Here is a 13602-nt window from a genome sequence, read left to right as displayed (position 1 = left end):
AGTGATGAATCAGGGGAAGGCTTTGAGGATCCTGGTGAAAGTGTGGAGTTGGTGAGCAGAAGTTGTTCTACATGTAAAAACTGCCCAATATGCTGCTATCTTCTCCTGTCTCAGTACATTCTGCTCATGGATGCGTATCACATTATTGGTTTGGGCTAAAAGTTCCTCCTCACCCTATCCATCACTCTGGTGGCTTGTGAGAGGACCTTCTCCACCCTGAAATTCATGATGAACCGCCTAAGAACCTCCCTCACTCAAGAGAAGCTTGAAGCGTTCCTTTTGATGGCAACAGAGGAGGAGATTATTATGGGACATGACAAAGATGACATCATTGACAAGATGGCAGAGAGCAGTGAGTTACTGCGCCGCCTACTGGTTTACTAGTGGTAATTACTTCCTGGTTACTCTGAAGTAGCTATGCTATGACTCTTCCTTAACAGGCTGACAAGGGTGAAAGAAAATTTGCTGTGAGTTAAAGCTTTTGTACAGAGGCATGTTTTTGGGACTTTCGTATTCTACCTGCAGTTATGTAGCCAATGTTCAATTTCATTGACTCAGTGTTTAGATGTGTTTATTTTTGTGCAGTTTGCTTTATGGACACCAGTGAGTGAACATTGTAATCTACATTTTTTTGTAGAGGAGTGCTTTTTGACTTTTGTATTATAATTATTTACATTGTTGTAGCTTATGTTCAAGTTCAGTAAATGTGTGAAGTTTTTACAAATATTTTTGATATGCTTGATGCATGAATATAAAGATAATCATTTGAACATTTGAGCTAACTCTGTATATCTCATTCTCTTTTTAAAAAGTGTAGGCTAATTGTTTTGTGTGCCTAGCCTTGTACATTTGAATGTGCTATGATTGGTGTATTCCTAGTGAGTGTTTGAGGGTGCTCCCATAGCCATAGCATACCTTGAAAACTCAGTATTCAGATCCCGTTGGTCAGTCCCAAATATTTGCATTTTGTAATGTGGATAACTTTCTTCCCAAATTAACATAGTGGCCAAATGTATAACTAGTTTGGTACCCGTTAGATCAACAAATAGGGTAGCCTACAAAATTAGCGGTCTGGTGGTTAGCGTGAAGAGGGTGGCCTGTTTCAGTCCACCCCTGATGTGTGTGTTTTGGGGACCTTTAACAGAATGTGACTGGCAGAACAGAATGCATCCCGTAACATTTTAACATGGAAATAACTGTTCAGCCTACAGTAGCAGCCAATGTGTGGAGTTCAATGTAGGCCTACATTCCATGAGACTTTTGAAAAAATCATGCAGGGCTTGACATGAACCTATTTATCCCATTGTCCTTCAGACAAGGTGACTGAAAATGTTGTTGTGTTGTTTGATGCAAGAAACCACTTTACAAAATAAAATGCCTTATTATTCCCATACCATTTTTACAGAGAATCAGACAAATTATGCTACTCTCTGTCTATTGGCTACTTAGCTTATTCAAGCCTGTCTCAAAATACAACACTGCCACTTTAAGACAAGAAAAAGCTCTTTACCTGACTCGCTTTCCAAAGACGTCTAGAAATGTACACATTTTGTGCTCTTGTAGGAAGCAATCACTCCTCCATTGATGGCCATAAATGATCTATAACTGGGCTAATAACTCAGTAACTAGTAATCACTCCCCTATTGCTGATGACTAATGATCTATAACTGGGCTAATAACTCAGTAACTAGTAATCACTCCCCTATTGCTGATGACTAATGATCTATAACTGGGCTAATAACTCAGTAATTAGTAATCACTCCCCTATTGCTGATGACTAATGATCTATAACTGGGCTAATAACTCAGTAACTAGTAATCACTCCCCTATTGCTGATGACTAATGATCTATAACTGGGCTAATAACTCAGTAACTAGTAATCACTCCCCTATTGCTGATGACTAATGATCTATAACTGGGCTAATAACTCAGTAACTAGTAATCCCTCCCCTATTGCTGATGACTAATGATCTATAACTGGGCTAATAACTCAGTAACTAGCGAAGGATATGAACAAAACGTGGACACGTGTCTACATGCAGCTCTTGCTTTGATCTCAAAACAAGCACATCTACACAAGACCACAGCTGTATACACAGTCCAGTTCAAAGGACTGAGTCATGCATCTGTCTGTGTAGAGTATGGACTGAGTCATGTAGGCTGTCTGTGTAGAGTATGGACTGAGTCATGTAGGCTGTCTGTGTGGAGTATGGACTGAGTCATGCATCTGTCTGTGTAGAGTATGGACTGAGTCATGTAGGCTGTCTGTGTAGAGTATGGACTGAGTCATGCATCTGTCTGTGTGAGTGTTTGAGTGAGTGAATGTAGGGCTGGCTGGTATAACGCATTTTACCATATACTGTATTTTACTATATACCAGTATTGATGCACAGACCGGTATGGATTTGACTTTATCTTTTGTCTTTTGTTACCAAGTTGTGGCTAAAATAAATTGTGTTAGCTGCTAATGCTAATCGCTAGCTAGTTAGCGTACTGAGTCAGCACAAACGTAGCTAGCTAATACAGCCTAATGCCAGTGCTGGTGTAGGCCTAAATCAGCATGTTGTTTGAGCAACAGTATCTTCTAAATCAGAGAGGAATAGACTAAGCATGAATATGTTACTAGATGAAGAGAAAACCCTTAAAGTGGCACTCCAGTCTCCTTTTCACCTCATTTATCACCTGATTTACATATTGCTGCTCAATATGGCAACCAGAGAATGGGGTAGCTACAGCTCAATATGACTACCAGAGAATGGGGTAGCTACAGCTCAATATGACTACCAGAGAATGGGGTAGCTACAGCTCAATATGACTACCAGAGAATGGGGTAGCTGCAGCTCAATATGACTACCAGAGAATGGGGTAGCTACAGCTCAATATGACTACCAGAGAATGGGGTAGCTGCAGCTCAATATGACTACCAGAGAATGGGGTAGCTACAGCTCAATATGATTACCAAAGAATGGGCGAGGGGGTGTGGAAAGAAAAGTAGTGGGCGTGTGGAAAGGCGTAGGTGTGTCAAAGCGCTCTGCTATAGGTTAGACGGTTTTGATTGAGCTGTGTGTGTGACTGTCATCCTGATACTAGGTAGATGTTGCCGGACAGTAGTGCTGTCAAGCAGGACGTTCATGCCCTCCCCATTGAGTAGTCTGTATGTGCATGTATCAAGGTGACATCTAGATGGTTATCAATATTAGTTATTTCTTGTATAAGCTGCTATCCTACTTGAACAAAAAAAAAATGGCCATATTAGCGTCCTCCTGAGTACCACCGTCAGGTGTCAGGTCAGCAGGCCTGTCCATACAACACAGGTGCACTAGTGGCGTTCTTATCGACTCGTCTTGCAGCCTAATCCGCCACGCAAAATGGGCTTGAGTGGCAACAAATCTGCACAATAGCTGATTCGCTTTCCATACACCCCCTCCTTTCGACACACCCACTTGCCCGTACTCATCTCCATATTGGGTTGCTTTTCAACAGGAAAAGTACAAAAATCACTAGAGGACGTCTTGAATGAAGCCAAAGATTATAGGGTCCCACTCCCCTGGGAAACACTGACCAACACTTTGGTTCTTACCCTGTCACAATAACGCCTCAATAGAGATTAGTAGGCTATTCTAATTCCTAATTCTATGAACACCTCCCTGGCTTTTTCATTCGTTGTCATGTTAAACAACACTGTATTCAAAGTGGCCACTATTACCCACTGTGCACAGACTGGTTGAGTCAATGTTGTTTCCACATCATTGTAATGAAATTATGTTGAACCAATATGGAGTAGATGTTGAATTGACGTCTGTGCCCAGTGGGTACATTCTAACTATATAATTAGAATAATCATTCTATTTCCATGATTACAACAATTCACACAATTGTTTTGATCTAAATCCCAAGTCAAATCGCAATTGCAATATTTGGTTAAAAATAACACCTAGATTTTCTGCCCATATCGTGCAGCCCTATGTGCCAGTGTGTAAATGATCTCAAATTAAATCAATTTCTGGTTGAAGTGGAATTCAACAGTGTCATGACGTTGGCCTGGGGGTAGGTTTATGACAGTCATAAATACCTCTTTCCCCCTTTTTCCTCTCTCTACCCTACTGATGTTACATTTGCAAAACCCTTGGTTAACATAGAGATTCTGGGAACATCAGAAGGTGGGGGGAAATGAACTATATTCTGGTTATCCGACCAATGGAACATATGCGGTGGTACTTAATGAATATGATGTCAATTCGGTTGTCATCTGAGACATTCTCATCAATGATAAGATGACAAAAACTCTACAGTGGAGAGTCTACACATCAGAGTTATCGGATTCACATGGAATTGTTGTTCAATTTAAATGTTTGAATATTAAATTATTCGTGATGGGATGAAATGTGCTTTTAGCTTCTAAAATGTGAGATTTGGGTTTTCATAAGGTAGGGCTCTGCTCAATCAGTGGCCCGCCCCTGTGAAGGGACATGGGCTATAAAACGTTTCAAACACGCCCTCCTCTCCCTTCCTATATAAAGCCTTGACGACAATATAACCTCCTGTTCCGAGGATGTGAGGACGGTCCGATGTCAGAATGGTTCAGATAATAACTACAGAACGAAGCCAACATCAGCGTGAGCTTTGGTTGCGAATGGTATGAACTTTGAACTCTTGTTCACTACAGAAGTAATACCTCCTAGCCGTTGAGTTAGCAACAGCAGCTGCAAACGCAGGTTAGGAAGGAACAGAGTGAGTATCCCATCTACCACACAACGACGTTACTACAACGTATCCAATTGACCACCAGAGACATTCTTCAAAGGACAAAGGACTCGGTTTGGCAACACGGCCTTCCATCTACCACCAACCTACTGAAGCGCAGCTCAGAGTAAATATTTATTGCATTTTCCTTTTCCAAATGGGCGGTAATTTAGAATGCATAAGATATTGTATTTACGATGGCACAGCTTCGGCCTTTGTTCCTCTGTCTTCCCGCTCTTTCACTCAAACCCAGCCCTTGTCTTTTGTGTAAACAGCAGTCATATCTGTTGCGCCCGCTAGGGACGTTTTCCTTTATGACATAATTTGTAATCAAGTTATGATTTAACTATGTGTACAGTGCCTTGCGAAAGTATTCGGCCCCCTTGAACTTTGCGACCTTTTGCCACATTTCAGGCTTCAAACAAAGATATAAAACTGTATTTTTTTGTGAAGAATCAACAACAAGTGGGACACAATCATGAAGTGGAACGACATTTATTGGATATTTCAAACCTTTTTAACAAATCAAAAACTGAAAAATTGGGGGTGCATAATTATTCAGCCCCTTTACTTTCAGTGCAGCAAACTCTCTCCAGAAGTTCAGTGAGGATCTCTGAATGATCCAATGTTGACCTAAATGACTAATGATGATAAATACAATCCACCTGTGTGTAATCAAGTCTCCGTATAAATGCACCTGCACTGTGATAGTCTCAGAGGTCCGTTAAAAGTGCAGAGAGCATCATGAAGAACAAGGAACACACCAGGCAGGTCCGAGATACTGTTGTGAAGAAGTTTAAAGCCGGATTTGGATACAAAAAGATTTCCCAAGCTTTAAACATCCCAAGGAGCACTGTGCAAGTGATAATATTGAAATGGAAGGAGTATCAGACCATTGCAAATCTACCAAGACCTGGCTGTCCCTCTAAACTGTCAGCTCATACAAGGAGAAGACTGATCAGAGATGGAGCCAAGAGGCCCATGATCACTCTGGATGAACTGCAGATATCTACAGCTGAGGTGGGAGACTCTGTCCATAGGACAACAATCAGTCGTATATTGCACAAATCTGGCCTTTATGGAAGAGTGGCAAGAAGAAAGCCATTTCTTAAAGATATCCATAAAAAGTGTCGTTTAAAGTTTGCCACAAGCCACCTGGGAGACACACCAAAAATGTGGAAGAAGGTGCTCTGGTCAGATGAAACCAAAATTGAACTTTTTGGCAACAATGCAAAACGTTATGTTTGGCGTAAAAGCAACACAGCTCATCACCCTGAACACACCATCCCCACTGTCAAACATGGTGGTGGCAGCATCATGGTTTGGGCCTGCATTTCTTCAGCAGGGACAGGGAAGATGGTTAAAATTGATGGGAAGATGGATGGAGCCAAATACAGGACCATTCTGGAAGAAAACCTGATGGAGTCTGCAAAAGACCTGAGACTGGGACGGAGATTTGTCTTCCAACAAGACAATGATCCAAAACATAAAGCAAAATCTACAATGGAATGGTTCAAAAATAAACATATCCAGGTGTTAGAATGGCCAAGTCAAAGTCCAGACCTGAATCCAATCGAGAATCTGTGGAAAGAACTGAAAACAGCTATTCACAAATACTCTCCATCAAACCTCACTGAGCTCGAGCAGTGCAAGGCACTGTATGTGTAATTCTGTGTGATTAGTTAGGTATTTAGTAAATCAATAATTAAACCCCATTTTGCATTGCTGATTCAACTTGTTAGCCGGGGTTCGTGCAGATAAGCAACAATTTACAACTTTCAGATGAGACTGAATTAAGGTGACGATTAATATTGACTGCTATTGATGTAAAATATTACTAGGTCTGTAAGAGTTTATTCGGAAGATAACAGCTCTATAAATATTATTTTGTGGTGCCCGACTTTCTAGTTAATTACCTTTACATGATTAGCTCAATCAGGTAATATTAATTACGGAGAAATTATTTTATTGACTAGCATGTCATATCACTTAATCCGGCATTGCCAAAGACACGACAACAATATAAAACAATCAGAATGGAGAATGACCCATTGAAATCACTTAGAATGTATGTGTTGCCACCCAAGGATCAAAAACATAAAATATTGTCATACTGTAAAAAATATTGTGATATGATATTTTGGCCATATCGCCCAGTCCTAAGGGAACGTACTGTAGGTTGTAATCTCATCGATCAACATCTCAGCCATTACCCAATTATCCACGCTGAAATTACATCTCTCTCTCGCTCACTCCATTGTAGAGCACTGAAGCCCACCTAGAAGTACTGAGATGTTTAATCCCAATGGAATCGGATGTATAAATAAAGCATATTATTTAAAAGCACCAGCTCACAGTCACCTAACACACAAAACATAGGAAACCCTATTCCCTCCATAGGGCTCAGGTCAAAAGTAGTGTACTATATAGGGAATAGGGTGTCATTTGGGATGCATACATTACATATACATATACTGAACAAAAATATAAACACAACATGTAAAATGTTGGTCCCATGTTTCATGAGTTGAAATAAAATATTCTGTAATTTTTCCATAAACACAAAAAAGCATATTTCTTTCAAATGTTGTGCACAAATTTCTTTACATTCCTGTTAGTGAGCATTTCACTTTTGCCAAGATAATCTATCCACCTGACAGGTGTGGCATATCAAGAAGCTGAATAAACAGCATGATCCTTACACAGGTGCACCTTGTGCTGGTGACAATAAAAGGCAAATGTGTGCAATGTCACACAACACAATGCCACAGATGTCTCAATCTTTGAGGCATGCAATTGGCATGCTGAATGTCCACTAGAGCTGTTGCCCGAGAATTTAATGTTAATTTCTCTACCATCTACAATGTCATTGTAGAGAATTTGGCAGTACGCCCAATCGGCCTCACAACTCCACGCTAGGCCAGGACCTCCACATCTGGCTTCTTCACCTGTGGGATCGTCTGAGACCAGCCACCTGGACAGCTGATGCAACTGAGGAGTATATATGTCTGTAATAAAGCCCTTTTGTGGGGAAAACCCATTCTGATTGACTGGACCTGGCTCCCACGTGGCCTCCCAGTCATATGAAATCCATAGATTAAGTCCTAATTTATTTATTTAAAATGGACTAATTTCCTTAGATGAACTGTAACAGTTTCCTGCTGCGCATCAGCTTGGCAATGATCACCCGAGCATTCAGCATACTCTGTCCATTCTCCATATTTATTCTATTAGCTGTAATCTACGGAGGTCAGTGGAGGGAAGACAGGGGAGGGGAGGGGAGGGGAGGGAGAGGATGGGAAAGGAACATCAGGAGTTTTGTTCTTCTGCCCTTGCCACTGACATATGGACCCTAGAGGTCAGACAGAGTAGAGGTCAGTCAGTGACACTGACCCCACAACAAAGACCAGACTTCACTGATCAGTTGACATTGGTGGTCACAAAAATGCACACTGTTGTGCTGGTGCATTGCCAATCACAGTTAGTTAGGTCTAAAGTATAATTCTGAATGTCATGAGTCTGCAGTTAAATCATGAACCTGGGATATTAACAATTAATACCTTGTGCCTTTACCAAATGCGGCAGAAATTGATTTCCATAAACGGGCCATGTGATGTGGGTGTAGAGAGAGAGACTCAGTCTAGTGTGAGTGATAAATGTTACCAGAACACATTATTATACTGCCAGTAGCCTCGATAAGGCTCTCTGAAACTATAATTAGGAAAGTGTGTGTGCTTGCAGGCCTAGGATGCTGCTCAGCGCATGCACAGGCACGGCTTTCTCTGTCGCCAGGGAATGTTCAGAGTTCGAGAGAAACTGGAGAGATGTTTTATTTCCTTGAGGGAGTTGAGCGAGCTGGGAGCTAGCCTACAGTACACCTAGACCCACCACCGTTCGCCGGTGGCTTTTCCTCTCATTCCACCATAAGGTGGGGTGTTAGAGAGGAAAATACAGCACACATTGGGCCTCTGTTATAGCTTAAATCAGGGGTCTTCAACTTTTTCTTGCCCAGGGACCCCCTCCCAGACAAAACGGCGACACAGGGACCACCATCATACGTTAGAAATTGCGGCAGGTAGCCTGGGAGTTTAGACCGTTGGACTAGATCGAATCCCCGAGCTGACAGAGTACAAATCTGTCGTTCTGCCCCTGAAAAAGGCAGTTAACCCACTGTTCCTAGGCCGTTATTGAGAATAAGATTTTTTTCTTAACTGACTTGTCTATTTAAATAAAGGTGAATGAAATGGCCATTTTAAAACGAATAGATTTGGATAGTTTTTCATTATTTTGACCTCCCCATTATGTCATTGGAAGAGGAAGTGTAAACTCTAAACATAGCCTATTAACTAGAAAGGTAACTCTAAACACACTTTCGCTAAATACAGCTGTTTATCTGGTTAAACAAAGGTTAGGGTTACCTGCTGCACTGGTAGCCTATTTGCGGGTGCTTTTTCTGAACCTTTTTCAGAAACAATATCACATACGCCAGTGAGTGTAATGTGCTCAACATTAGGAGTTGAGAGGTAAATTAGAAAGAAGATATTCTCCTATTTTCAACTATCTGGTATATAATTCAAAATTCGTTTATGTTGTTGCTAGCGATTTTCATTTAAAAACAAAATTAAATAAAAATGTATTTTTTCCACTTTAGAATTGTTCAAGAAAAATACATGGACCCCCTGCAGTACCCCTGGCTGAATACCACTTGCTTAAAGCTATAATCCTTGGGTATTACATCACTGTTTTGGATTTATAAACAGGGATGGAGTTTATGTTTCTTTGGGCCCTCGCCAGCTGGGCTAGTAGACTGTAATGTTTACTAGCCCGGGTCCTAAATATGTGCCATGTAATATTGGAAACGACAACATGTCACTAGCCAGGCTAGCATATGATCTTAATTTACATCCATGCTTAAAAATGAATGATTACCTATATACCCATTCATTCTTGAAGAACATAACTTCTAAATGCCTGATGAGCGTACCCCATCAGAACCGAAAATATAGCGTAAGTCTGATTGTCTCCAATATTTGTAAACAAAGTAAACATAAACACTGTATAGACTCGAAACATGGTTAAAACTATAATGTTGATATAATGAACGGTCAGTCCTTACATCCATAGCTCTGTCTATTCATTTGAGTGGGGTTACATTTCTTACAATTCTGCCTCAGCTTTTTTACCAAAACAGAGAAGTTGGCTTTGCTATTGTTTTCGATTAAAGGATTCTAGCTTTAAGGAATGTGCCAAATAAACAATGCTATCCAGATAATATTGTAATACTGACTTCTGATAGTGTTTCTGACACGTAGACTAGGCTTACATTCACCTCCAATCTCAAGACACAACTTTGGGTAAGAAAAATTGCCTACAGGCCAATGCGCATCATGGGTGCCAACTTGATGTGTCATCATCATTGGAAAAGAGTGAATTTGAATACAGTTTTTTAAGTTCCACTTCTCCACACACACAGCGAATTTGTCAAGCTTGACACTCTGTTGAGTTTAAATAGGACACTTACTTGGCATTCTGAGTGCTCCACATTATAGTTTCCAGTAATTTGGCGTCAGAAGGTAACGTCGACCTAAATACGAAGATAACGATCCAGAGGTAACACTTCAAGCACGCGACCCCAGTCATTCTCACAACCGGGAGATAGAGCGAGCGGAGGAGAGAGTCTGACCGGCCGTGCGCGTGGCAGGGGAGCAGCCGCTATCTATCGCTTTCTTCTGTGGCTCGTGTGTTTGTTAGTCGGGTGCATGTGAGGTCGATGTTAGATACATGTCCCTCTGTCCAGTATGTCTTCAGATCCTCGTTTAGACCCTGTCTTTGGTTGAACCGTCCGCAAAGCGCGCGTGTCAACAGCCGTTGAATCTTAATTCCGGTTTTGAGTGGTTCAGGGAGGGATGAAAGCCGATGTGATCCGTTGTTGACCTGTAGCTGAGAAACCGGGGAAGTTCCTTCTTCTCGTCTTTGTCCCTAATGTCACACCGACTCGGTTCCTCGTTAGATCAGGTAGCCTATGCCGAGGTCTCTTTGCAGCCTGGGCTATTATTGCGGTCAGAAGGGTAGCCTAACGGCAGATGTCTTTGTCAGATGAATATTATCACCCAGCAAAGCTCTCTCTCTCTACCCGTCGCTGTATTTCATAGAAGAGATGACAACACGTATCCATCATTTAGAACTCCATCAGCAGCACCCCTGACATAACACACATTAACTGTCTCTTCTCCTCATTCCTCCATTCTCCTCTCTTCCCCAGAGCGGAGAAACTGCGGTGAGTCAACGTAGTAAATATTTCCTTTCATCCGCTGCGCTCCCCCTCTCCTCTTCTCTATTCGTCCTAGAACATTTGAGAGGTCCGATTGAGCTGGAGCTGTATTCCTGCACGCACTGCCCAGATGCCTCCATGCAGCAGTAGACCGGTCAGTAGCTATGTCCTCTTTGTCCCTGAGTCTAGAGTTATTTATTGTGCAGTAGGCTAGTAGACGAAGGACGCACAGTTAGAAGAGGTCTAGTCTACCAAGGGCCAGGACTGCTCTCTTTCTCTGTCTCTCGTTCACTGCGTGGAGACCGACGTCCCCGGGTTTGAGTCTCTCCTCGGGCTAAACAGTTGTACCGTAACCTGACGCCCGGGTGCGAAAGGGACAGCCCACCATGTCAGCCGCCGCAACCAATCAGATAGCTCGGTCCGAACTCCAACAGCAGTGTGTGTGTTGGTCCGGTCCATTACCCCTGTCCATTGCTCTGATAGCCATTTACAACTTTTCCCCCTTAATAATTATACTGCTTGTGTGAACATCGCAAAAGGAAACTAATGCTAATGCAATGACTGGCCCATTAGAAATCACATGGGGAAACACCTACACCTACAGTTATTTTTACATCTTCAGGCTATTTCAAGCATGTTTTATACAAAACGAGTGGTGTGAATTGCTCCCCTGAATCTCATCACAATGTCAGACAATGAACTTCATGGGAACCTATTAAATCAATGCATAAAAGGGCAGGGTTTCTCAACTGGCAGCTCCACGGCGAATTTGGCCCCTGGGTGATTTTCTTTGGCCCCCCAAGTTGTCTGAGCAAAAAAAATCCCATCCAAAGTATTCCCACGCATTACAGAGAGAGATACACCCCTTCAAATGAGTGGATTTGGATATTTCAGCCACACGCATTGCTGAGAAGTGTATCAAATTGAGCAAATTCTACATGCACAGATACATGATGCGACACCCAGACACTGAGGTTCTCTATCACATATTTACACTCAGCAAACACTGAAACAATGACCTCATCACTGCGAGACGTAGCCAAGGCATGAAGTCAGCAGTACCACAGTGAATAAAACCAAAGATATTCTAGTTAATTGATTTTCCTATTCCTCTCTGATAAGACCTATCCCATCTGTCACTGGCCAGTCTCAGAGACCTGCGTAGGTTTATAGGTTTTTGTCTTACAGGTAACGATGCACTGTGCTGCTTGTTGCATCGGTGCTAGATCATATGTATTTGTGCTATTTAAGATGTGTTGAAGAAAGTTGTTTCCTAATCATCATTCTCCTCAGGACTGGAGTAGACAGATCGCTTCAAGCAATTCAAGAGGTGCAGACAAAAATGACCTTAACATCAGAAAAAGTAGCCAGAGACACTCGCTCAAATGGAAAAACTCTTGTTTAGAAACTCTCACTACCTGGTTAAGACAGGCCGTTGAGACAATAACGGCCTTCATCAGGCAGACAATGAGCAGAGCCTCTCGGCATGTGGAGGGTCAAATGGTTAACCCCTCATTATCTAGAGGAGAGAATTATGGGTAGGATGTGGCCTACTTGTGACTCACCCCTTCTAGCTGCAATCAATACCACACACACATTAACAACTGGAGAGGAACACACACACACACACACACACACACACACACACACACACACACACACACACACACACACACACACACACACACACACACACACACACACACACACACACACACACTCTTGTTATCTTGAGGTTATGAGGCTCTGAAATTGTTGTTACAGTGATTCATGAAGCTTTGATTTCACCACAGCAACAATAAAAGTCAAATAAAACCACTTCCTGTTTAGAATTCTGATTAATGCCGATGTCCTCCTCTCTCACAGCCTCACTTGTAATTTCTACCGGAATTATTCTTCTGATTTCACTGAGTCACCGGTACTATATTATCACCTGCAAAAGTAACCGATTCATAATTGCTGTAGGAAATGAGTCAGACAGCATCCTCCTCTCTGATCTGATCTCACATCGATGTGTTTTACACAAACTAATGTCCCTCCTTTGATGGCTTCATGGCCTGAAGGACTGTTTCCATTCTAGAGGAAGAATCTCTCACTCAGGATACTGTCTGTCGTTAGGTCCCTCAGGCTCTCTGCCTGTCGTTAGGTCCCTCAGGCTGTCTGCCTGTCGTTAGGTCCCTCAGGCTGTCTGCCTGTCGTTAGGTTACTCAGGATACTGTCTGTCGTTAGGTCCCTCAGGCTGTCTGCCTGTCGTTAGGTTACTCAGGCTGTCTGCCTGTCGTTAGGTCCCTCAGGATGTCTGCCTGTCGTTAGGTCACTCAGATTTTAGATTGGAGTTAGTAAGTGAGAGAGAGCGAGATATTTAGGGGGGTGCAACGGGGTTGGAGTAAGAGAGGGAGGGGTTTCAGCGGAAGACAGAGGGATGGAGGGCTTTGGGAGGGACAAAAGTGTGTGTGTGTGTGTGTGTGTGTGTGTATGTTTGTGTGTGTGTGAGAGAGAGAGACAGAGCGGTATCATAGATGTCTGAACCCACTTGCTCCCATCAGCTGTCAGGTCACAGTCCTGAGTCCCTGGATTAACGTGTCACT

The 13602-nt window shown here is 42.4% G+C and overlaps 1 protein-coding gene across 1 annotated transcript in view; it reads right to left on the bottom strand.

The window, feature by feature from the left end:
• LOC109883784 (ephrin-B1) overlaps positions 1 to 11335 on the bottom strand; it is a 142241-nt gene extending 130906 nt beyond the window's left edge. The window contains exon 1 of the mRNA XM_031798438.1: positions 10265 to 11335. Within this exon, the coding sequence (XP_031654298.1) occupies positions 10265 to 10383 (119 nt within the window). The 5' untranslated portion in view covers positions 10384 to 11335. The remainder of the gene's footprint in view (positions 1 to 10264) is intronic.
• Between the last annotated feature and the right edge of the window lie 2267 nt (positions 11336 to 13602).

This window comes from Oncorhynchus kisutch, linkage group LG19 (genome assembly GCF_002021735.2).
Source record: "Oncorhynchus kisutch isolate 150728-3 linkage group LG19, Okis_V2, whole genome shotgun sequence".
In the NCBI taxonomy this organism is placed as follows: Eukaryota; Metazoa; Chordata; class Actinopteri; order Salmoniformes; family Salmonidae; genus Oncorhynchus; species Oncorhynchus kisutch.
Note: the sequence above shows the minus strand (reverse complement) of the source record. Positions and strands in the feature narration are given on the sequence as shown.